The sequence below is a fragment of the Pyxicephalus adspersus genome, chromosome 8 (genome assembly GCF_032062135.1).
Source record: "Pyxicephalus adspersus chromosome 8, UCB_Pads_2.0, whole genome shotgun sequence".
In the NCBI taxonomy this organism is placed as follows: domain Eukaryota; kingdom Metazoa; phylum Chordata; class Amphibia; order Anura; family Pyxicephalidae; genus Pyxicephalus; species Pyxicephalus adspersus.
In genome coordinates, this window is record NC_092865.1 from 21,269,754 (window position 1) to 21,296,121 (window position 26,368).

Here is a 26,368-nt window from a genome sequence, read left to right on the forward strand (position 1 = left end):
TGAGCTGCTTTGATTTGTTAACACTCTGTGAAAGATCTGCACAGAGGTGCCTTGTTTACCCAGGCTTTAGTTTGTATTAGAGTATTGTGTACAGCCAGATACATAAATTACCAAAATATAACAAGTAAATCAGAAATCATTTACAGTTTAAAGAGAACTGTAGTTAAATAGGTGGGGATATTTTTTTTGTTGAACTGAAGCTGGTATCTACTTTTATTAGTAAGGATTCTCACGGCCTTTTTGAAGAGAACATAAAGACGATCACATTTGCAAGATTATACACCCTGTGCTGCTGTACTATGTAACTGAGGCTATGAAGCCACCTGAGATTCATTCACTGTATGAAGTCATGTGTAAGATGCATAGACCGGTGAGAGATCCTCGATAACTTTATGATGATCATTGTGAGCATAAATGCAAAGAACTGTGAAATTACCCCTCTGAGCACAAATAAGATTAGGAACTCATAGCTATTAATTTAGGTCTTAATTGATCAAAATTATGAAATGAGCCACTCTGCACATTTGTGATATTGCATAATCCATCTGAAAACTGGTGTGTGAAATACCTTTGGAATTATGATTAATTCAGCAAGTAATCCGATTGAGGTAATGCCATCTCAATACACATCAGTGAGATACGTGTGTGTGCATTGTTGGAAAAAGAAAAGAATGCATATAAGAACAAAATACTTGAAACAAAAAGAATCCAAGTACAGTATTATAATGTAATACTTTAATTATAAAAAACATACATTGCATAAGTTTTTCTTGTGCTCAGCTTGGATACTTTTCATTGGGTCTGATTTATTAAAGCTCTCCAAGGCTATAGAGAATACACTTTCATCAGTAAAGCTGGGTGATCCAGCAAACATGGAATGGATTTTATTTGCTATTTGTTAGCAAATGTTTTAAATCCTGGACCAGATCCATTCCAGGTTTGCTGGAGCTGATGAAAGTGTATTCTCTCAAGTCTTGGAGAGCTTTAATAAATCAGGCCCTTTCGTTTAGTAGTTTAAAATTATATTATTAGTGTATTATTATTATAATTATTATTAGTGTATTATTATTATTATATTATTAGTATTATTATTATTATTCCCACAAAATTGGGAAGTAACATGTCACTATCAAATGACAACCTGCATACTTATTTGGCGCTACTACCTCCTTTCCACATACAAAGCAGTACTTTGACCTTGGGAAATGTATTTTAGGACTCAAGCCTTGAGTTAAATTTCAATTATTTGAAGTTCAAGTTATTTATACTTGACTGGCAGGTAGGTAAATTTGAGCTAAACAGGATGAAGTGCCGCAGTGGAACAGGATGAAGAACTCGTTGCTTTTTTACGAACGATTTTTTGCCCAATCGATCGTTCGTCGTTCGATTGGAACGATAAAAATTGGAAGTGTGTACGCACCTTTAGAGTTTCAGTAACATTCCAGGTATTTAGATTGTGTTCTTCATGTAGTAGTATCTTTGTGAAATGCTGTGCTTTGCTGTCTAACATCAGTATTACTTTTCTTGCTTTAAAAGTATTACATAAAGCGTACCTTGAATTAACTTTACTCAACCATTAGTTTTGTCAGTCCTCCAAACTGGCCTTATTTGATGAGATTACCAGATTTACAAAATAAAGTTTTACTTATGGTATTTCTTGTTTTATCTATAACTTTCTGATCGTGTCGAGTGTTGCTGGTATAACTATATCAACAGAATGTATATATTCACAGGCAGGCACATTTATACCTATTACCAACATTCACCCATTTTATATTTCACATTGATACAGGTGGTCTGTATGCTACCCTAGATACCCTCAACTGGAGACACAATACATGTACAGCTATTTTTTCAATTTCACAGGCCAACAAACTAGAGAAAGAAGAAATGGTCCCATGCTACCTCATCTATAATAAGTCTTCAGATTTTTTTAATTCTATCAACAAAGTATAAGTAATATATATGGAGTAAGTCACTTTTGCTATAAATGGCAAGCATGCACAGCATACCCACAGATTATGGCACACACCTTTTTCCTTCTTTGTACCCTATCCTGCAGACTTTTCTGGGTCCCCGGTTTACATACAAGAAAGTGACTGTAGGTTTGTTCTTAAGTTGAATTTGTATGTAAGTTGGAACAGGTACAATATTTTATTAAATGCAATTAGGACAGATGTTTGTCTCAACATAATATTAGACAGTAAGGTGTCAGTTATTGTATAAAATCCTCACTGTGATCTAATCACAAACAAAGCAAAAAAAAAACTTTATGGAGCATAGACATTTAATAACTTCTGGAGCAAGCTCTGCTTTGATATGCAAAAAGAACAACTGCAGAGTTTGTCTTGGTTATTACAGAGCTACAAGATGCTACAGATCAGGTCAGCTCTTAGGATCACCCACAACCTCAGCTGTGTACAGCAAAAGATTTCTTCTGTAAGTCATGCAAACAGCCCTCTGTCCTGCACACGAGTGAGCAGGGAAGCCCCGTTCGTATCTAGGAGTCGTCTGTATGTCCTGTGTCCTTAACTGGGGACCTGTATATATATATTGAAACTGAAAACTAGTGCTTGCAAATTGTATCCTTATTCAAAGAAGATCAGTCAATCAAATATATTAACACCAAAGTTCATACTCTCTCCCCTGCATGCCCTTCCCTTTCAGTTATTTTGCTGGGTGTAACTGCAAATTTAACTAAAGATATGAGAAAAAATAAAGACTCCAACCTCTCTACATCCATTCCCCAAACACCCCATCCCCTGCACATTAAAAAAAATGTTGTCATTGGCGGTGAACTAACTGTTGCACTAAACATTGCTCACCTAAAGACATGTGAGCATTGTCTAATACAGTATTACTCTAAACCCAGACTGTTTAATGATGCCTCCAGAGGGGACAGGCCCATGACAGTTTAGTCAACTGTCAGACAATCAGTAGTGAAAAGGTATTATGTTGGTGGTAGGGGGCAGAAGTCAAGCAAAAGCTGCATTTTTTAATGTTACTGGCCTTGTCTTAACTTTTTAGAGCCTGTATGGATACTGAGAAAGGAATAGGTAACAAATACAGAGCTGATGATTTCACAATTTGTCTTTTAGTGGCAAACTTGGCAGAGAGTTAGAAAAATACTAAAAAAAGTCACATTTACAATTTGTTTTTACTGACTTGTGCTTGTATTCTAACACTTCTTAAAGTAGATGTTACTATAAATGGAAATCCTCCTTCTGAAATGCAGACATAGCAAGAACAAATTTACCATTGCCATAGAATTCTGCTAACAATACAGTTTATTTACAGCCTCAAGCCAATGACTTTTATTGAGAGGTAGGTCATCACATGAAAACATGGATTTTGCTAAACAGTTTAATAATTATAATCTGCATGAATTAAACGATCAATACATGTTTTCCTTAAGGTTGGCCTTACACTGTTTGATTTTTTGGCAAAGAAACTAACTACTAAAATAGAAATTTGTCATCCTGAGTTTGAACTTCATCCCAAATGATCTAAGGAAGAATGGATGAAAGATTGTTTATCACATCTAACATGAACTTTGAATGCTGCCAACCCAGGGTGCCCAATCATTTGTTGAAAATTATATTATTTATGGAGTTACTTATACTCAGAAGATGAGATATCTACTTCGATAAACAGCTGATTATATCATTGATCATTTGGTGAAAATGATAATATTTAGCTACATATGGGGCGTTGCTACCTTTCTGAATGGGAGAGATCTGCTTGGATAAACAGGTGAAATAGTAGTTAGGTTAAGCATTGAATGTATCTGTCTTCAAATGTACAGTGCATCTCATGTCATTTCTCTGCACCAGCGGAGAGTCCTCTTCACTCCTCTTCCAGGTGAGACACATGTCTCCATCACTTTGTGATGACCCACCCAACAATACCCAGCCCAGGTTACCAATTTACCCATTTAATATCCGATTCCGCTACTACAGCCTGCCCCCCCCCCAACAAAAATCTGGGGGTGCTAATAATATTTGGACTGGGTGCTAAAAATATTTGGACTGGGTGCTAAAAGGTTTGAATCCTCTTCATATGTCCAAACTTATGCAAGAATAAAATGCCCATGCCTGAGCCAGCCAATTTGGGTAGCTTGATAGTAAAGTTAATCAGCTGGTACACATGTATGTTTCCTTTGTATGAAAAGCTAAGGGACCCATAAAAATAATAAACTATAGGGTTATTAAATTGTTCCTCACGCACAAAAAAAGTAAAATGAGAAATAAACAAAAAATGTAGACTAAAAAGTAAATATTGTCTGTAAATAATATATTTTCTGTATAAAAAAGAATTTTCTTTAGTTTTTCTATTTTAACACCCAATTGAACTCTTAGTTTAAATCAGCAAAATATATTCCAGGTGCATTGAAACAAAACGTGTTTAATGTCTTATTGTTAGTTTTCTGTCTAAAGCATCTACAATTTGAGTAGCAAAGCCTGTCATCGGCCAAAAATGTATGTCATGTTTTTATTGCTGCCTGCATACTCATTGAGGATAATAATTCACTTGTCTTTTTTTACAGGACTGTTGCAAGTCTTTACAATAGGAATATAGACAATAGCTCATTCCTTATTTCGTATGTGCAAAATTGATTTTTAAAAAAGTCAATCACTGGTATACAATTTTGATGGCATAGGCAGACAGATATCTGCTTGCTTTGATATTCCTGACCTGGCTCAACCTCTGCCACCTATAGGCCATGAAGTGGTGAAAGTGCTATCTGTGCAAATATCACAAGCATTTTTATTGTCTGTTTATGCTTTTAGGGGGTATAGGGGCATACATAAACTTTAAGTCTTTGTAGGCTCTGTTCTGTAACTCCAGCACTTCCACTTTAAAAAGAAGATCCAGAGATCTTCTTTTTAAACCTGCTTTGTACACTAGGATAGGAAATACAATCACATTCTTTTTATAACTTTTTTTTTAAAGAAAGGTGATGTTCTTTGTTATTATGTTTTGGTGTACAGTACATATTGTATTTGAATATTCATGGAGCTTGTAAAGATTTGTTGGGTAGCAGCCAACACTGGCAGTGGAGCATGCATTCTGGCATGGGATGTTTTTTTGAACACATGTCCATAAATACATCAATTCCAAATGACAACACAGCGACTGATGCAGGCTAAGCCTACAAAGAGCTGATTGCTGCTATGGTTCTTTGAATATGCATTGTAGAAGCAACAACACAATCTGGCCAAGATTTGGCAAGGCGGAGGCTTGCATAATTTCTGAGATACAGACAGTAGACCCAGCAGAGTCAAAACAACCTTGCTATCCTTTTATCATATTAACAAAGGTCAGCCTCATCTACTTAAGTCACGTTACCAATTTACATAAAGTGAAGATAATGTGTGGGCATGTGTAAGGTTACAGTGTAAGCTAAAAAAAGGGAATTGCGGACAGCTCTCGTGATAGGTGAGCAGAGAGTAATGACAGATCCCATTTATCTATAAAACCAGCTAATTAGACAGGGTTCATACAATATCGGAGAGCTGACTACACAGCATATGTTAGAGAGGGATAAGAACATGTCAAAGAAAAACTTAATGGTTCGATAATGTCACTGTGCTGATTAGTATTGTCTTCAGCCGGAACTGTCTAACTATGAAGACTAAACCTTTACGCATATCACCATCAAAGCACTACTGTACAATGCCAGTAGCCAAGACATCTGCCTCAGCTAAAGGAGAATTTCATGCACTATACCTAACATTTACTTTTTTCTTATATGTAAATGCATTAAAAATTAAAAGCAGACACATTTGGAATTGTTTAGCAACACAATATGATTATGTGACCTTTGTAGATAAAATGCTTTTAGTTATTTGGAGGGGCAAGTTTGAAGTATGAAAACACAATATGATACCAACAAAAAGCTCATTTAAAAAGAAAATAACAAAACAGTTTTCCTGCATTATTTACAAGTAATCCAGAGATTTTCACAGCAGTAGTTATTTATGCCATTAGAAGTCCTCTTTCTGAAAAAATAATTTTCATGTAAAACAGATTGGAGTGCACACCACTGTCCCAATAAAATGAGTTGTATAATAGTCACTAGTGGTTTGGCTTCGACAAGGTTACCAAGTCTTGCACTTTACAAAAGGTGACACTTTCAACGGGCATTCGAGAATTACAAGAATAGCTCCTTGGTTAGACCGTCAAAAAGCAGTAAACACCTAAAGTATTGCAAATTACAGTGACATAGTGGTGACATGTGGAGCTCCAAAGAGCTCATTTTGAGGCTTTCATAGTACCAAGGCTTGAAAACAAGCGTTTTTGGAGTTCAACACGTCACCATGATGCTTATATGTTTTTACTGCTTTCTGATGTGTTAGAGCTATTTTTGAACTAAAATATTTTAATCCTTTGTGCAGGACATCTTTTGGAAAAGCCCACATTACAAAAGTATGGTCTAGTTTTCCCAGACTCATAAAGAAAGCCATTGATTCATTACGGGCCTGAATGTAAGGAAAAAAATAGAGGGATCAATTTTTATATTAACCTCCTTAGCGGTTCATTTCGTTCCGGTTTTATATGTCTAAAAGCAGTACATTGTTTTTCATTAAAATTTATTTTTCAGTAAAATATAATAGTATGAATACAATATTATTTTGATATGAATAATGATGAATGAATAATATAATGAATAAAGTTTGAAACACAAAATCATGTAAAAAAAAAATAATAAATTGAATAAAATAATAAATTGAATGAATTAAAAAATATATATATTTAAAATAAAAAAAATTTTTAAATTTTTTTTTTAAGTTAATATTATACTCATACTACGGTAATATATATACTGTAAAATAAATGTTCTTGAAAACAATGTACTGCTTTTACAATCCAATGTATTACATTCAATACAGTGATTTTGTATTGAATGTAATACAAATGGATTTTGAATTTCCCGCCCCCGCCCCGCCGGCAACGTACACACGCACCAACGTCACCGGGAACTCCCCGGTGACTCATCAGATGCAGAAGCAGGCCGGAAGAAGAGAGAAAAGACAAAGATCGCAGCGATGGACAACGCGGGCTGCCGACAGATGAGGTAAGGCTGTATTTACTATTACCTCTCATAGGTTCACCTACCCCGAGGGTAACCGCTTTTAGCAACTTTTTTCTACCCTGAGTCACACTCGGGGTTACCTCTAGGGAGGTTAAAAGTGTTTTTTATGATATATAGTATATAGATAGTATAGGTATGTATATACCGTATCAAAGGTTTTATATCTACTATAATTCATGGAATAAATGTTGATCATTTGAATATCACTGTGTATTAAAAAGGACCTAAAAGAATATCTATAACCCTTTAAACCACATACCAAATAAAGCTCCTGTTTTTGCTTTATATCACAGTATTCCTCACCTGTTACTCCTGTCTCACACTTAGACTGATTGACATAACAACAATCCATTCCTTACAGTACAAGAAGAAATCCCAGGCAGCTGAATCAGAATTCATGGGGCCTATTTGAATGTAACATTTCCTTTCCAAACCTGTCTGAGACATCACTACCCAGAGGTGGTTTTATCGATCTACAGCTTATGTGTTATCACTCAATATTATCACCTTTTTAATGGTTTATCAGGCTTTTCACTCAAGAAAAAAGACATTAACAGATAAGACTGACATGTGATAACTCATTAAAGGGTGTTAACACAGGCTTACCGTACCCAATAAACAATAATCCAATATGGTAGCAATCAGCAGCTATTAATACAACCACAGTATAGAAAAATCGCATTTTAGTAGGATCATTTTCATCCACACCTTCCATTGGTAACCTGGATTTCACACTACTGTTAAGCATGCAGTTTCTAAATCTATTCGACATCTCTTGGTCTGCTCTTCTGCACATTGCATTGAACCAGATGTGAGTGAATAAATAAATGGATTTACTGACCTGTCAGAAAATTAGGGTCAGGAACAGGCTCAGAAATCTCTTCATGACATTGTGTTTCTGATGGTACGGTGGTAACAAGAAGACCATCTGGCAGCTGATGCTCCAGACCACGAGCAAAGTTATTTTGTCTGTAACCGAATAAAAGATGAATATATGTATAAGATTGGCTAAGGATAGCTTGCCTTTACAGGTTGTTCATAATAAGTAAGTTATCTTCATATCAAGTTATGTTTTGGTAAGTTTCGTCCTCATATCATGTACATGATAGGAATTTCATTCTGACAGCAAACTGACCTAGTAAAAGAAATGACAACCACACATGGCGCAATGTAGAACTCATGGAAACAGAAAACAATGTCACCAGCATTCCAAAATTCAGCATTCTTTATTAATTATAAAAAGAACTGTCACAAGTTGAAAATCCATTATTTTGTTGTCCCTTCTATTAGGCAACATAGTGCCAAAAGCAAGAATCCTGTATTTTGGAGTGTTGGTGACTTCATGCTCTGTTTCCTTGACTTTATATTAAAAAAGAATCACAAGTAATTATGTTTTCTGTGTTAAGAAATAGACAGTGGTGGTAAATATAACAGAGACCAGTACAAGGATAGATATGTTCAGCACTGTTACTGTTTTCTCTCCATATGCTGTGCAGAGATGGGATAAAGCAGTGGGACCCTAGGCAAGTGTTTTGCCTTACTTACATAACTTTAATTGACATTTATAATGATTGGAACAGGGATTGGAAAGATGTTCATTATTAGTATTGCCTGTATCTACATGTATCATGCAAAGAGCTGACCAATCATGCTATTCTCTTGGATAACTACAGAAGCATAAAGGTAACTGGATCCCCTGGACATCCACTGGACCTTAGGCTCCTGTACTGATGTTGACCTGTAGTTTTTCACACTTTCTCAATCAATGACCTTAAACAAGTTTACATAAAGTATAACTAAAGCTTTATTTGCAACATAGTGCCAAAAGCAAGAATCCTGAATTTTCAGTGCACACACTGAAAGTGTCACCAGAGGGCGATTGCTGGCATTTCATTAATGTTGCTGGACAAACTGTCCAGTGTCAGATTAGGCAGAGGTATTTTGCATTACTTACCATATTAGTTACAATCATATAAAAGAGAATAACATGTTAATAAAGAAATATAACAGATTGAAACAAAGATAAACAGACAAAAAGTTTTCAAAGTAAAGAAAATTGAAAAATGGTTTTAGATTCAAAAACAACCATTCTGTTTGAGCAAAAGATATGCCACAGCCCACCTTGCCCCCCCCCCCAAAAAAAAAAAAATAATAATATTTAGGTTGCACTTATACTTACTGATGCATTTAAAAAGAACTGACATCTTTCTTAGTGCTTTACAGAGTACACTGAATAATTTATGTCACTATTTACAAGAATACAAACACATGTTTAAAGCTGAGCTCCCAGATAAGCAAATACCAACTAAACACTAGAGCCAAATGTAATACTTTATTTTGGTGAGCTTTGTGTACTTTGTCTGTGCAGTAATCTAGTGTGACACATTTTCTCTGTGTAGGAGCTTCCTGTAATCAAGAGCAGTCACTGGCACTTTCTCTTCTTGTGCAGGGTCTTATACACACCCTCCTGTAGTTTTTTGCAGACAGCCTGTAGTGAGAGGTCCTACTGGGTCCATCCTAACCTATATATCCTATCATTCTTTTCTCTGTACACCTGCAACACAGTGAACATGTCACTGCTACTTTGTAAAAGGAAGTGTCACTTCTTTTATACAATATATATTTGGAAAAAAACAGAATATTTGTTGCCCTCTAAATTAGAAAAATAAATTAGGTTTATACCTAGGTCACACCAGTAGATGGTGTTGTGTCATCATGTAAAATGTGTAACATACTCTAGTCATTTATTAGTAAAAAGCTAGTTATGTGACAACACAGCACAGCCTACTGGTGGCCCATCCTTAAGATTGTTTGAGAGCAAGTGACTCATTATAACCAATTCAAAAGGTGCAAAATACCAACAACAAAGGACCCAAAACATCATTATCTGTTTTTTTTTTTTTTTTGGGGTAACTTTTGTTAAGCCTTTTGTTTCAGGTAAAAGTCTATAGTAGGCTAAGTAGTTCCACATGGACATTTAGCAATCTGAAGCACCACATTGCTAAAAGACAAGCAAACATTTTTCTTTATTACAAAGCAGGAGGGCATGTCAGGACCATATACTTGAATACTAACTGATCTTAACGTAAACTGGGGTACTGACTTTTATTATTATTTTTAAAACTTTTTTTTAAAAGGAAAGACAAATAATATTACATGAAAGCCAGCTTTTGCACAGCTTAAAATATTTTGTACATTTGAATTGGTTATAATGGGTACATTGCTCTTAAAGCAGACCTATCACCAATATGTTTACTTTACATAAAAAGGTAAATAACTCTTTTAAAGTAAAAATGCTTGCGTTTTTTTAACACCCTTTCTTTTTTAAAATAAGATTGAGCGCCCTCCAATCCTGTCTTGATCACCATGGCAAAATGGGAGTGTAGAGACTCCTAGGATACTTATGTAACCCATTCCAGGAGGCTCCTGCCTACATGTGCATCCCAGATCAGCACTTTTTTACCCCTTTACAGCAGGCTATGTCACCCAATCTTACCTGTGTAGTGTGAGATTGGGTGATGTAGACAGAAGAAGGAAGAAGACAGGCAAAGGTGGTGGCCCCCGGAGTTTCCTCCGTGCCAGGATGAAGACAAATAGCAGTATGGTCCAGAACCCCATCAAGGACAATTACTGCGTTAAATGAGGAATTAAAGTTTAGTTCCGCTTAAACTGATCTTTTGTGCATTATTGTTGGCCACTAGTATATGGCATGTAAAGTATGTCACAAAAGTTGTCAAACCAGAGATAATTGTTGTACTAGAACATGCCACTAGTTTTCACCTGAGTATAAACAAACTGAGATCCTTTCTCTCAGTTTATAGTTGACTACATATGGTAAAATTTCAACTATCCAATGTTTTACAAAGTATATCAAAGGGCAATTTGTGGCTTTAGATTTAGCCCAAAACCTATTAGTTGACTATTCATTACAGGTCTACAGAACTAACAATATAAATGAAAAAAAATTATGAATCTAAAAATTATTACAGGAATTGCATGAATATGATTTAGCAATGTATTGTTTGTTTCATGAGAGTTCACTACAAAGGTTTTTATATTTTCTTAAGGTCTCAGATGATTTACCCGAAGAAAAATAAACCCTGCTTGACTTGGTTGAAAACAGACTTCACCAATGTCTATGTTAAATGTGCTGTGAGTATATATTCAGTGTATTGATATGAAAGGGATAATAGATCTTGAAAGCTGCTTGTTATCTTTTTTTTGTCCATTATGTTTTTGATGAAAACACGCTGAATACAGATGATGCCCTCAACAATGGGCCTAAAGATCCATATCTTAACTCTGTCCAAGCTGGGGTCAGGCTGCTGTGGATAAAAAGCAAAGTACCACTGGACAATGCGAAATTGCTTAAGTAATTGTTAGGGCTGCTGGGCATTCTATTACAAAACATTTTCAACATGTTTTCTGTAATTTAGATGAGATCTTTTTGATGGATACAAATAGATAGACCGGACAATCACAGCAGACATTTTTGAGAGGAAAATTGGTGAAAAAGCAATATAATGCGTCAATACTAACTATTTGAATGGTATTATAATTTCCAGCCTTAAATGACAGCTTTACCTTGGTGGTTTCTGTAGAATATACTCCACTTCTTACAAATAGTTCCTTTCCATTTTAATTTAGCAAGTTTGCAATGAAAAATCCAAATTAGCAGATTTTGTAAAAAAACACAATTCTTTACATCACCAGATATTTTCTTAACAAATTCCACAATACCGTGGAACTAAATACATAAAAAGACAATTCTAATAGTTATGTGTCTGCTGGAATCTGAGGGGTCTTTCAAAATACCAAAAAAATATGGTATTGATCAAGATGTCTCTGCCAATGGATCAATGTTGAAACAAAGAAGCTTAGTGGCTGGTACTGCTGACAAATTGTTTCCCGAGCTCCATAAGCAGCAATCGCAAGATCAATGCTTAACATAGTTCATAACAATGTCCCTTTAAAGTGAAAGGTAATACACAAATAAAGCTATATATCCATCATTTTACTATTTTTAATGTACACTTAATATGTACATAAATCTCAGTTTTGTTTTGGCTATACTCTTTTAAATGTTTTTGAAAACTTGGACATTTTCTATTGAAATAGGTAAACATGATTTACCTGTAGTCTGTCCCAATGAACAGACTACAGGTAGTTAAGTAGCATAGAAAGTTGAAGTTTAAAAAGAAGGGGTTAGCGTGCCTGGCTGGATGCTGCATTAAATGTGTTTAAATAGCAAAACAAGCTGGACAAAATTGTAATTTATTAGTAAGCAAAAAAGGCAAACACTTATGTATTCCCACTGTGTAATCAAAATGTTCACCCTAAAGTAGGAATGTAAATCACTGAGTAGCACATAAGTCGATGGAAAGACCTCAAATCCAGAACCTTTTCAACCAATTGCAATTCTATTGCAGTGGATTTATGTGTTAGTCTGTAATGTCAATTAAAAGCTTTACGCTCTTTGCGTTCCTGGACCTAACTGTGCACAAGCCCACAACTCTACCAGCAATAAGCCCCAATATTTGCAATTCTACTGTCAAATGACAGAACTTATACTGGCTACCAAGGTTTTTAGTATTCAATAGCTTAAAAGCAAGTTTGGCTTAGTGCAAGAATGAGATAGGACTGAACACATTTTCAGAAGTTGAGGTCCTGTTCATGGTTTGGGTTGTAGTTCCAACAAATTAGGGAAATTAATTTAAAGACTGACACAAAAACTTGGAAGTATCATAAGGTGCCTGAATGTCAGGAAGATTGTTGACCAAGAAAATTTCCCTTAAAGCAGACCATAAGAATGAACACTTTTAAATATTTTTTCGTGCAGTAAATGAATACAATTGTTGTTTACCTAAATGTTCCTTTCAACAATTGTCCCGGTGAAATGTCTTTGGTGATATTATTGTAGCCATAAAAGAGCTCTCCAAATAGGGTCTGGTTCATCGGCAGCTCAGGACTCTCTCCACAGTGCGCCCCACCAGGACAGGGCTCTGTGACCAGGTGACAGGACAACCCATCAGGACCCAATTTATAGTCTTCAATACAGCTGCAGGAGAAAACATAAGCAAGGTCAAATCAATTATTGATTTCATACCCTAAGCTATAGAGACTTAGCTTGTTATTGCCATCAGCAAACATGTGCCCTCTTTCTTTCGATATGATCAGAGACAAGCAGAGAAAAAAAGGAACACTATAATTGCTGGGTAGGCTCAGCGAGAGAGAAAGGAACACAAGACTGACCTCACAGCTAATTAAAACAGAACATGGGTGAAATAAAATCCATAGGTTAAGTAAAAACCGCCATTGACACCCACGCATAAAACTACACATGCATTTAAAATAAATGTACTCATGGCCAGGAGTAAACAAATTATTTTAAATTCTGGAGCCAGTCTGTCCAGTCTAAGAGTAAAAAAACATTTAAGCAGCAACTGAACTATTTTAGAAATAATGATTATGTGACCCCTGGGATTTGTATGGCTCTGCTCAAAACTTGCACTTCTGTTCTGCAAAAAAAGGATTTACAATGTCTATAACATTGTGTCCTACTGATATTTTTACTGCCCTTTTAATCATTCCTTTTTATTGCCCAGGTGAATGCATCAGATATGGATTGCCTCTCTTCTAATACACATTCTCTGCAATGTACAAAAACAAACACGAGGGTTCAAAGATCTTGGTGTAAAATTTTAACATGAACATCCAATTTCTTATGCAACAATTTATAAAATTCTTGTTCAGTGTTTTAATACAATAACATTCAGTTACTGTTTCATAGGCCTACTTTTGCTGTAAAAAAATGACAATAAAACAACAAAGAGAATGTGAAAGATCATGGCATATAAGAACGCAGCTAGAAATAAAGGGGAGGTGTGGTAATATGGGGGTCCTTCTAACCACAGGAGCCCCAGAGCAGTTGCACCTTCTGTACCCCCTGCAGTTACAGGCTAGTATACCAGCATTTAGATGTGTCAGATGCCTCTGTTCTAGGACCATTAAACAAGAGGTATTCTGCATGAAATATTCATTGGACCTTTGGAAGTCAGCAATCAAATAGAATTGTAGGCAAGGGACCTGCATTAAAAAAAAGGTATTGCACTGCTTTATGAATAGCAGTGGGAGTTTACCATGGTATACAAGAGGAAATAGAGTAATTTCCAATGTGTATTCTGGACATATAGCAAATGAACCTGAATTATATGATGAACAGCAAAATTCCTATTTGGTGGTAAGAATGATTTTCATTTCACAGCAGGTCCTTCATGATAAAAAAGAACTTTATATGAGGGTCTGTATACTACACAGCAAAATGATCTATGAATTGTGCTGTAAAGGTCAAAGATGGATCTGCATCATGTTCTGGCCATTCAATATCTGCCAATCTACTGGTCGGCAATGGAAAGAGAATTATATTAATAATTGTATGAAGAGCTAAAGTGTACAACAAGCATTCAACTGCAAAGTGTGAATATAAAAAAAAGAGTTATTGCCAATATGCTTTGCATATCAGAGGAGACTTTGGATTAAATACTGGACATCAGAGGAAAATGTGGTATATTCAAAGAGAAACTAGGTCCATGTGTTACAATGGCAGTGATTGATTCTTCACCAGAGAATGTTTGGAGAATGCCAAATTCACAGCCTTATCAATAGACCTCTATGTTTGGCACTATAATGCTAAAAAGCTCAACTCTGGGCAAATATTTAAATTTGGTTTTAGATTTAGTAGGGAATGGTTTGAGAGTCTTATACTTTTTTTCAGAAGCTCTTCTCTCATTTTTTTGTGAGAAGAGAAGTGATGGGAAAACATAAAACTTGGACATGAACAAAGAAAAACTACATTAGCTGCCCCAACTCTCTGGAATTTTCTTCCTCATCCGATTCAACTTGCTCCTACTTTCTGCTCATTTAAAAGAGAATTCAAAACCCATTTTTTCAAACTTGCCTACCCATCTTCTTTTGTCTTTTGAAACTGTCAATACGTCCCACCACTACATATCTACCCTCCTATTGTGTGTTACTTGCCCACCTAGATTGTAAGCTCTTTGGGGGACGGTTCTCCTGTGTCACAGTCTGTATTCATCTGTCACTAGCAATCCTTATTTAATGTACAGCGCTGCGTAATATATTGGCGCTATATAAATCCTGTTTATTAACCACCTTGCCGTTAAGCCCGACCTTCGTTCGGGCACAAAAAAATTGCAAGGATGGTTAACCCCGAGATTTTTCCCATCCTTACTTACCTGGTCCCCCTGTGCTCATCCAGCGTCGTTTTCGTATTCCAGCGTCGTCCTCCGTCCAGCGTCGTCCGTCGATCTCCCTCTCCAGCGTCGGGTGCCAGCGGGACCGGTAAGATGCCGGCTGGCATCTTGTGTTCCACCGGCCGGCATCTTGTGTTCTGCCGCCCGGCCGGCGGGACACAAGATGCCGGCCGGCTTCTTACCTGGTCCCGCTGATCGTCCGACGTCCTTCTCGTTCCAGCGCCGGGTGCCTTCTGAAACGAGAAGCCGTCCGGCGGAGAAAAAAAAAACGGACGGCTCCTCCCTGCGTGCGTGATGACGTCGGCGCGTGTGCGGGAAATTCAAATAGAAACTCATTCATTCATTTTGTATTGGATTCAATACAAACTCCTGTATTGAATCCAATACAAAATAATTCAAATAAATACAAAGTGTGTAATTGGTAAATTCAAACTGTCATTTTGTATTGGATTGAATACAAACTCCTGTATCCAATCCAATACAAAAAATAAAAAAAATAAAAAAAAAGTAAATAACTTGGAAATTCAAATTCTTATTTTGTATTGGATTGGATACAAACTCCCGTATCCAATCAAATACAAAATAATTCAAAACAAACCCCAATAAATACAGAATCAAAGTTTTAAAAATTGCCACTTATTCCCTGGATGGCTAGTGTGTAACACTGTGTCTTATCTTACCTTTGCTGATCTTCGCCTAATTTTGACCATTTGCTGCCTGCTTTGACCTCTGCCTGGACTCCGACATCTCTGCCTGCCGCCTGCCCTGACCTCTGCCTGGACTCTGACATCTCCGCCTGCTTTGACCTCTGCTTGGACTCTGACATCTCTACCTGGACCTAGACATCACCGCCTGCCTGACCCCTGCCATGGCTTCAAGCTTTGTTTATGTAGTCATGTTTAAGCTGATTTTTGTGTTTTTCCTTTATTTTAATAAAAGTAATTTTTTTTTTTTTAATGATTGTGTGTTTCAAACATTTTTTATATTCATAATATCTACTATAACCACTGTTAGGACATATTTCTGTAAGTTACAGGTCTACAATTTAAAAAAAAAAAATTCATGAAAAACAATGGATCACTTTTGGTACAGAAATCTAGACCTCAGTGTAACGCTCAGGAGGTTAATCATAATATTGTTATTAATAATAATAATAATAATAATAATAATAATAATAATAATAATCATAATAATAATTATCCAAATGGGTTGATGTCTATGCCTTACTGCCTATGTGACACCTGCTTACCCTGTTTATTGTACTGTATTGTGTCAGAGATCCAAAAAGAGATGATTTAGGTTTTAGTATTCTGCCTTTACATAGGCTGCCTCACCAGTTTCGTGGGAATTGTGCATCATATTGGAGGTCTGTATTTTTTGAGTCTAAGGGTATTGGAGGTCTGTATTTTTTAAGTTAAGCCTAAGGGTGTCAAGAATGCTGTCCCCAGGATCTGTATTTTCCATACTGTGCGGAATGTTTTTACATTTTGTACATAATATACATTTTATTATTCTATATACAATAAACTACTTCACTACATTTTTTTCTTAATACTCATATAATGTAAGTTTTGATTGCAAAATTCAAAAAGAAAAAATATTTACTAGGAATACATAGCATTTAAATATTCATTTACGGAATTTCCTTTAAAGAACCATTGCTAGAAAAAGTCCATGAATCAGGCAAGAAAGTAAATATAAATACAATTCTGTAAATCATTTGCCTATGGTATAGTTCTATGGAACACTATTGCATATTTTCATTGCTCTTAAAAAAACGAATGCTCTCTTCAGCTTGAAATTTTTTTTTTTCTTGAAACGCAATGGATATGCTTGTGTCTTTTTTGATAATGTTAAAGCAAACAATTTTCTAATGAATTGAATAAATTGAAATTTGTGTATGTAGCTATAGGAGATTGCTCTGTACTTAATAAAACTTACTGAACTGATAAAGATGGGGGCAAGGGAAGATCACAACTGCTCATGGGAGGGGACAGCTTGCTTGTAGGGTAAGTGAGAAGAGGGGGAGAATTTTGTAGTATATTTTAGTTTAGGCCAGTGTTTCTCAACCAGGAACCCCCAAGGTTCTTCTAGAGATTGCTAGGGGTTCCTTAAAAAACAAGCAGTTTTTGACTCTCAGGTCAGTTTAACAGATACCAATGATCCGTAAGGGTGCCAGCAATGTAGAAACAATTCTTCCTACTGACCATCACACTAATGTACTCTGAACTGTGTAATCATAGCAGGAGATCCCTGAAAACCTGAAAATTAATTTAAGGGGTTTCCCAATGTTAAAAAGGTCGAGAAACACTGCTTTAGGTGCATTAGGGAGCGTGGGATAGTGTATATTTTAGTAATTGTACTTTAAATGCTTCAAAGACCTATAAATAGAATCATGAAAAAGTGCTGCTAAGTATTTACTAGAATACAACTGTATAAATATTATTATTATTATTATTAATAATATTATTATTATTAATAAACAGGATTTATATAGCGCCAACATATTACACAGCGCTGTACATTAAAAAGGGGTTGCAAATGACAGACTAATACAGACAGTGATACAGGATGCGAGGACCCTGGCCTGAAGAGCTTACAATCTAGTAGGTGGGGAAATTTACACACAATAGGATGGGAGATATGTAGCGGTGGGAAGTAGTGATGGTTTCAAAAGACAGAAGACGGGTAGGCAAGTTTGAAAAAAAAGGTTTTGAGTGCTCTTTTAAATGAGCAGAAAGTAGAAAAGTAGCCGAATAGGATGAGGAAGACCATTCCAGAGAGTTGGGGCAGCTCTAGAGATATCTTGTATATGTGCATTTGATGAGGTTATGAGTGAGGAAGTCATTAGTAGGTCATTGGAGGAGCGGAGAGAGCGGCTGGGGGAGTACTTTTTTACCAGGTCAGAGATGTAAGTGGGACAATAACTGTGGAGGGATTTGAAGGCAAAACACAGGAGCTTGAATTTGATTCTAAGGTGAAATGGAAGCCAGTGAAGAGATCTGCAAAGAGATGCAGCAGAAGAGGAGCGGAGGGAAGGATGGATGAGTCTGGCTGCAGCATTCATACTAGATTGTAGAGGAGAGAGTGGGGTTAGTGGAATACCAGAGAGGAGGAGGTTACAGTAGTCCAGACAAGAGATGATAAGAGCATGTACAAGGAGTTTGGTGGTCTCAGGGGTCAGGTAAACTAAGAAAGATATTTAGGAGGTTTATTTGTCAAATAACCTTTTATAAATGCACATGGCTGTCAACACTCACTATAGAGTTCATATTTAGTTAGGGTCTAAAAAAGATTACCAAAGCACCAAAAGTTGGCAATACACTATGCAAAATGTGCAATCCAACAAAAAAAGTCAAATAGATCAAATTAAAATCAAAACCACTTCTTGTGTCATTTTTGATATTTAGGATATAATGATAAAAACTATTATAAAGTTCAAATTTCAAACACATGGATGCTACATTGAACACTTGTAGCTGAGTATGTACAATTGTATTTAAAATCATATTATTGTGAGTATTTCACTTTGTATGTCTAGCATATCTCTTTTTTTCTTTTAAGTGATCTTTTTCGTTTATGTGTATTTTGTCAGTGTTGATTAGGAGGTAGTAATCACTAAATCTGTAAAAATCAATTATGTGTGAATTTATTAACTCTAAGCTGATTTTAGCCTGACCCGATGTTTTCCTTTGAGACTACACACCTATTAAATTAGGTTTAACATTGAGTAAGCTTAAGTACAAAAAGGCAAATCTTCGTCAGCTGCAGTTTAAATGTGCCTTTGGACTGTAACATAATTATAAAATATTTCTCAGCTACTAAAGTTGCTGAGATAAAAAAAAGAGAAGAAAACAAAAAAAAAAAAGAGTTGTCACGGAATGACAGTGTGGTAAATTAAAATAATAAAACCAAAATATAATTGACTGCTAACAGACAGTTTTAGATAGGAGTGAGTGTCATTGTTTGTATTGCTCTGTTGGTCTCTATGATGCAAATGTCCTCTTACTTTCCTGCCATGGAACCAACAAACAAACAGGCAGTGGGGACAAAATTAGGTGAGCCAGATTTCAAAACATCACATCTCATAAAGGAGAAGGTGAAGGTGAAGGTACTGATAACCCATGAAATAAATGTATCAGTTACATATCTACATTTTCTAGAGTTATTCTTTAATGCAGAAATAAATTCAGTGATTTAACTATTTCCAAAATTTTTATATTTGGGACATGCCTCTGGTGAGCCTTGCAACATTTGCTGCTTTGCTTGGGCCAGCTGTCATCCAAACATTCATGATCTTCTGCTTTAAAATAAGATTATGTATTGTATAAGTTATGTAAATAGATTGGTAGTATAGTAGAGTCGACTTTGCATTATGGAATTTTTTTCACACATACTTAATTTTTAATGAACAGTGATTCTTATACTTTTTTATGTTCTTTTTATAAAATAAAATCAGCACTCTCATTAAAAGGACTCTACCAAACAAAATTAAATCTGTAGTTTGTTTCTGATATAGTGGTCTATTTTAATACAGGTAATCACACATTCTCTCAAACATTCCCTTGTGGGAATCTTCCAGGTCTATGTATTTGAAAGGCAATAATTGATTACCACCAGGAATGGTTTGAGGGAATGTCAAATACTCTTATATAAATTGTGCCCTTGGTGTGTCTTTTGTGTTGATGTTTATATGGCTTAGCATTCAGAATTTGACCAATGAATAAAGTTGGTGCTCAGAAAAGGGACATCGGAGAGAGGAGGTATAGTAATATGGAAATAACTTCAATGTGACAAGTAGGGTATTTTCTCTATATTGGGCCAGTGTCTAGGGTAGCAGAGAAGGAGGGGACAGCACCAAGCTAAATTTGAAGTTATGGTAAAGTTTTCCTTATAGCCAGTGTGCATGGGTGTTTTTTTGCAACAAGTGGGTTTTGCATGTTAATACGATTCCTATGGTGGTAAAAGGTCAGCTTGAACCTTGTTAAATGCAGGTCAGAAGTAGGTCAATTGCAGGTTCAATGATTTTCAAACAGGGTTAAAAGAATTTCAAACTAATGTAAAATTGAATGACACAACTTTAGTGACACAAACCAAATCTCGCAACACAGTTTCCCTCATCTTCATATGTCCTAAATATAAACAATAATTTTTTTTTCTGTAAATTGATTTAAAAACAGGAATAAAATGTTGGTAAATGTTGAAAATAACCTAAAAAGCCATCACTTGCTTTTAAAATTGAATTTTTCATACTAAATTTTAAATTACAGAAAAAGAAAATTGAAATGGGACATGTTTCTACAGGTCCATCTTGATTCTCTCTGCATTTTTAGTAATGGGTAATAGACTCAGTTGGTCTGGCAGATAGAACCTAGTCAATTGTTCTTTGGTGCTGTTTCTGTCAATGCTAACACAACACTGTCCTGCAGCTAGCCAATTTCTCTAGCTATCATTAAGAATGCAGATGATACAGCAAAGTAAAATTGGCCAGAAGCAGGATGTTTTTTAATGAGGGAGAATTGGCCAACATGTACTAAAAAGAGTACAGAGAACAGGCAGATATTTCGTCAAAAGAATTAAGATTCTGTAAAAGATACAATTGTTTAAAAATCGCCAGTGGCAGGAAAATAGGTATCAGGGATGATAGGCAAAAATGTACAAAAGACAAAGAGTACAGGAAAGTGTTTTCAAACTTATATCCCTATGATCATGCCCATGGATAGGGAGAGGAGTTTTTTTGTGGGTTGTGAGCCAGGGTTATTGTACAAATAAGAAAGGAAAAATACAGTGGTGTCTCTGCAGTGTGACTAGAGCCTTCTTTCGGTCCATCAGCACATATTAGACCAAACATTTGCCTAAAACATACAACCAAAAGCAAGCAAGTCAATAATTCTTAAAAATATCTACATTGCAGATTATATATTACTTACTTACTTATCATTTACCTATACTATTTAATTCAGCGGTCCACGAGAATATTTTGGTGGTCTGGGGCTCTGGCCGGTGCACCCCCAAGTGGGATCAGTAATAGGACCCCGCCGGGGGGATGCACTGGCCAGAGCCGTGAACCACCTCACCTGTGCAAATCCCAGGTTCAGGGAAGTGGGCAGGCTGTGTTTAAGGACACAACCCGCCCTCCCACCGCAGGCTCACACCTGCGATGGCAGAGTGGGTAGGGTTATGGCAACCGGCTTCCCACGCCTGTACGGCCAGGAGCCGGTCATTTTAGTGGTCTGCGGGACCAAAAAGGTGGTATATATATATATATATATATACACACACACTATAGTAAATACACGCAGCTTTTATCAGTTTTTTTATGTACAGTGCTAGAAATATCAAAAATTGTACAGGAATTTAGTTGCCCATCATTTGTCAACTTCCAGTATATATTTAGTCATTATTCAAACAAGAAATGCTTAAATCCCTAACCAGTCCACCAATAACTTTCTGTGACAAACAATGATTGTTGTTAACATACAACAACTCACACCAACAGAGTCGCAGGTTCCCAATTTGGCTGTCAATATTCAGATCACTTTACATTGCTCAATGTCACTTTCCAAAGTTCAGACGACATCCTATTGATCTAATGTCCTCGCCAACATCCTGTTCAATTATATATATCTGCAACTATCACATTCACACACCTGCACCAGGCTCTCATCAGCCTTTCAGCAATGAACAAGGCTGCCATATGTGCCCAGGGACCAATTACTTGGGCTAGAATCTATGCACATATGATCATCAGTACAAGTGGTCATTCCAATACACAAACATATAGTGACATAACCAATTTCCTAGCACATATAGCAAGATATTGTATTTATCTATAACACATGTCGCAATGATACACTTCCATTCAGAATTTATTATTATATATTGAATGTCTGATATACTGTGACAAAAAGCTCTCAAATGGGAATTATGTGTTTGAGTAGTATTTACTCTGGCCATGTTATTTCTCAAACCCTAATAAATTCAGATATTCCAAAATATTGCCATTGTCCTTCTGGCTACATGCACTAATAATAGTCCTGTTTAATAAAGAGAGACTACATGAGTGTAATATGTACAGGTAACAAGTTATGACATGACAGAAACCATATGATGTGGGGGCAGTATTTTTATAATAAAACATGGGAACAAATGGAAATCACGCCTCAAACTAACAGGAGGAAAGTTTACCAGTAGCTATAGAAAGTATTAGTTTACTTAAGGGATGGATGCTTGAAACAGACTTCCACCAAAGGGTAGTGAGTCAACCAACAGTAAGTGAATTTTATCATCCTTGAGATTAATAGGAGCAGACCTAATAGATGGTAGCATTGTAGGACCATGGTCTTTTTCTGCCATTATTCTTCTAGATTGATAAGCCTACATGGGGACCCGTGTAGTGTTGCTCATTGTTGAGATTTAAAGTAGACCTATCATCACATTTTTAACATTATATAAAAGGATGGCTAATCCTTTATGATATTTGTTTTGGGGAGGATCCCTCCTCTTTTGACTTTACTGCCATGGCGGTAAAGACTAAGGACCTGATTTAATAAAGCTCTCCAAGGCTGGAGAGGATACACTTTCATCAGTGAAGCTGTGTGATCCAGGAAACCTGGAATAGATTTCTTAGAAGTCACTTGGTATTTGCTAGCAAATGTTTTGAATCCTGGATCAGATCCATTCCAGGTTTGCTGGATCACCCAGCTTCACTGGTGAGAGTGTATCCGCTCCAGCCTTTGGGAGCTTTAATAAATCAGGCCCCATAAGTTTAACCTGAAGCCTCCTGGGATACTTGGCATGATGCAGCTGAGGACTGCACCTTTTGCTCATGCCCGAGAGGGGGCATGCATCATTAGGAGCTTACCTGGAATGTAAATAAAAAAAAAACATACGCAGTGAGATCGGCACCATTTTTTATACATTTTTATACATTTCAGAAAGATCTCATGCCTGCACAGTGTGAAATTAAGTGATGTGAGCGGAAGCCGGAAGCCTGACACCCAGGAAGCTGGGATGATACGGCACCTTCTGATTGAGAAGGGATCGAGGGCTTTTCAAAAGTAAAGGTGTTTTTTTTTTTTAATAAAAATTCTGCTTTAGGCACTAGTATTGTTTTTCAATAGATAGATGGGAAACTTGTTCCATAAAAAGTGAATACCTGATGAAAGACTAAAGCTGCGTACACACGTGCAATTTTTGTCGTTGTAAAGGATCTTTCACGATCCTTTCCAACGACAAGGGAGTGCACGATGCATGAACGGTGCTGTACATACAGCACCGTTCATGCTCTATGGAGAGGGGAGGGGGAGAGCGACGGAGCGGCACCCTGCTGCGCGCTCTCCCCTTCCCTTTCATTAGGATCGGTTGTCGTCCATCGTCCGTGGATCCGGCAGGACGGTCGTTCGGACGATGGATGACACCGACTGTACACACGGCAGATTTTCGCCCGATATTTGGCCTATGCCGATTATCGGGCGATAAAAATCTGACGTGTGTACGTAGCTTAACACCTAATGTGTTGAGCAGATTCAGGTTCACAAAGGAAAACCCCAGAGGTAATTGTAAAATATTTTCTTTAACATATATTACACAAGTGCACAGGTTGAAACCACCAAGCAGTTTGATAGCTGCCACTGAAAACTTGGCCACATTGTTTGTTTAGAGGACTGATTTAATAAATGAGAATGAATATGTGCGTCTTTAATGTGGGTGATGAGTATTCAAAAATAGATTTCTTGCTTTAATATATGCTACAGAATTTTGCACCGTGGGTAAATATTAGCTTTGCTGATAGCTCTTACCCACAAACCATGAGAATGTTGTACATTTCAGGATCATCTGGAAAAGGAACTTCTTTCTGAAGGCAAAGCTGTTCACAGCCACCATTAAAACCATCCGAACAGTCAACCCCCATCTGCCGATTGTAGCAGCCTGATTGGTCCTTCATAGGACTGAGTCCTGGAGGGCACTGCAAAAAAAAACAGATTGTGCTTTGTGGTTAAGCTATAAAACCCACCAATTTTTTACCTTCTCTAACCCTGATTACATTCTGCATATGCTATCTCACATTCATTTGTTCAAGAGTCTCCTTTTGATTCCTTTTTACATTTTGAGAGAACATAAAAATGAAAAAAACTTGAAGTGTTTATCATGTATTTGTGTGTTGCTGTACCAAATATAAAACATTTTAATCAAGTGTCTGACAATTGATCTGCTTGCTGGAGAAGTTCACATCATTTCTTTCCAGTCCTGAGAGTTTAGTTTATGGAATATAAACCACTTTTTAGCGGGAGTGACACTGCTGCCGCGGGTAGATGGTGTTGCTTAGCAACTGCTTAGCAAAACTTCGAAAACAAGTTTGGCTTCACACTCAAAAAAATAGACAAAAGCTTGCAATAATCACATTGAAATCACGCCAGGGATAAAAAAGAGAAAAAGCCAAATATGTAAAAATAGCAATTTATTTAAAATATTTGGGTGATGTAATTCCGTTATACAGTTAAAGATCAAGTTTACAAATTCATGTTTTCTATCTCTAACATATTTTCGGTGTATTTTGTATTTTATCACCACCTTTATCCCTATTTTCATTTTTTGTCCCTGGAATATTTTTCAGATCCTGTCAATTTTTACTATATGTTATAGTACAGCTCTTCAAAAGTAGATAAAATGTTAACTTGATTATACTTGCCAATTAAATATTTGCAGCCTGCATGAATCTTACAAAAAGTAATTTTTGAAAAAAAGACATTTTTAAAAAAAGGTATGTGAATATTGAATTTAATCAAAAGACGTTAACACATAAATCATGAAGAAAAAAATCAGCATCTTCAGAACTCTAGATTTAGGGCCAGTTTTAATTTAAATGTATACAGTATAGTATGAGCAACTTTAGGATGCGGGAGTTCTGCCAATGGCACCCAGTTAGGTTTTATATTGAAAAATGATACAAGCATTCTATTGGCACACTATGGGCAACAGCTCAAATTTTGTTTGTTTTCTTTATGGCAGTTTTATTAAATCAAAGTATTGCTGTTACACCACAGGAACCAAGACTTCTTTAAAACAGGCACATAAAGAATACCTTCTTTTAAAATGAAAAGCGACTGAAACCCCAAATATATCCAGTCAGCACTTTTATCTAATTCACGTTTTTTGGACCGTGTTATACTTAGATTTTAGCTGTATTCATTAATGATTTTCATAAATACACATTGTTAGATTATCCAACTCCTCTATATAAACCCCTGATGATAAGAACTTTTCTTTCTGTAGACTAGACTGATTAATTTAGAGGTTCTTATCATATGTATGAAGGATCCTATCCACAGAAAAACTATGAATACATTATATATGTGTGATACATATGTAATTCTCACTGGAGCAAATCATGCAGTAAATGTTCATTTAGCACCATTCAGAGGTAACAAACATACAAATATGACAGCTATGATGCTCTTGTTCTTGTTGTATCAGAGTAAATACTTTTTTTAAAAACAGAAACAGAACATATACAGAACAGAAGCGTTACCATTTAAAGGACAGGTACAACCCCTCAAACACAATACATTGGACCTTTGGGTGATATGTATTTGGCATTGTCATTTAAAATAATGGCATACCATTAGTAGTTTCAAAATCCAAATAGGTCTGGAAATAATACTAAGTAGCAATAATACTTAATACTAACCACCAAACATAACCCTCACCATCAGCCTTTTATTGTGCACAAATTTTGCTGAACAGGAAATGCTAAACATGCCATGAAATGTATCCAATTTCCTAAACCTGTGTTATTTGTAATTATCTGCAGCTATAATTATGAAACCCTAGATACCTCTGATTTTGAAATCATCTTACAGGGTAACAGGAAGGGTACTTTCTGAGGTGTGTTCCTTTTTATAACATACCATTTTGCTTAGGGCCTATATTGATGGCTTTGGAATTGTGTCAATGGCACCACTTTGACAATATTTCAAGATGCTTTTGAGATCACCAC

At 36.2% G+C, this 26,368-nt stretch overlaps 1 protein-coding gene across 2 annotated transcripts in view; it reads right to left on the reverse strand.

Moving 5' to 3' along the window:
* ASTN1 (astrotactin 1) overlaps positions 1–26,368 on the reverse strand; it is a 330,666-nt gene that overhangs the window by 44,504 nt on the left and 259,794 nt on the right. For both annotated transcript variants that reach the window (XM_072419736.1, XM_072419735.1), the window contains exons 12-14: positions 24,171–24,337; positions 12,960–13,154; positions 7,938–8,065 (exon numbers count right to left, since the gene is read on the reverse strand). In XM_072419736.1, the coding sequence (XP_072275837.1) occupies positions 7,938–8,065; positions 12,960–13,154; positions 24,171–24,337 (490 nt within the window). The remainder of the gene's footprint in view (positions 1–7,937; positions 8,066–12,959; positions 13,155–24,170; positions 24,338–26,368) is intronic.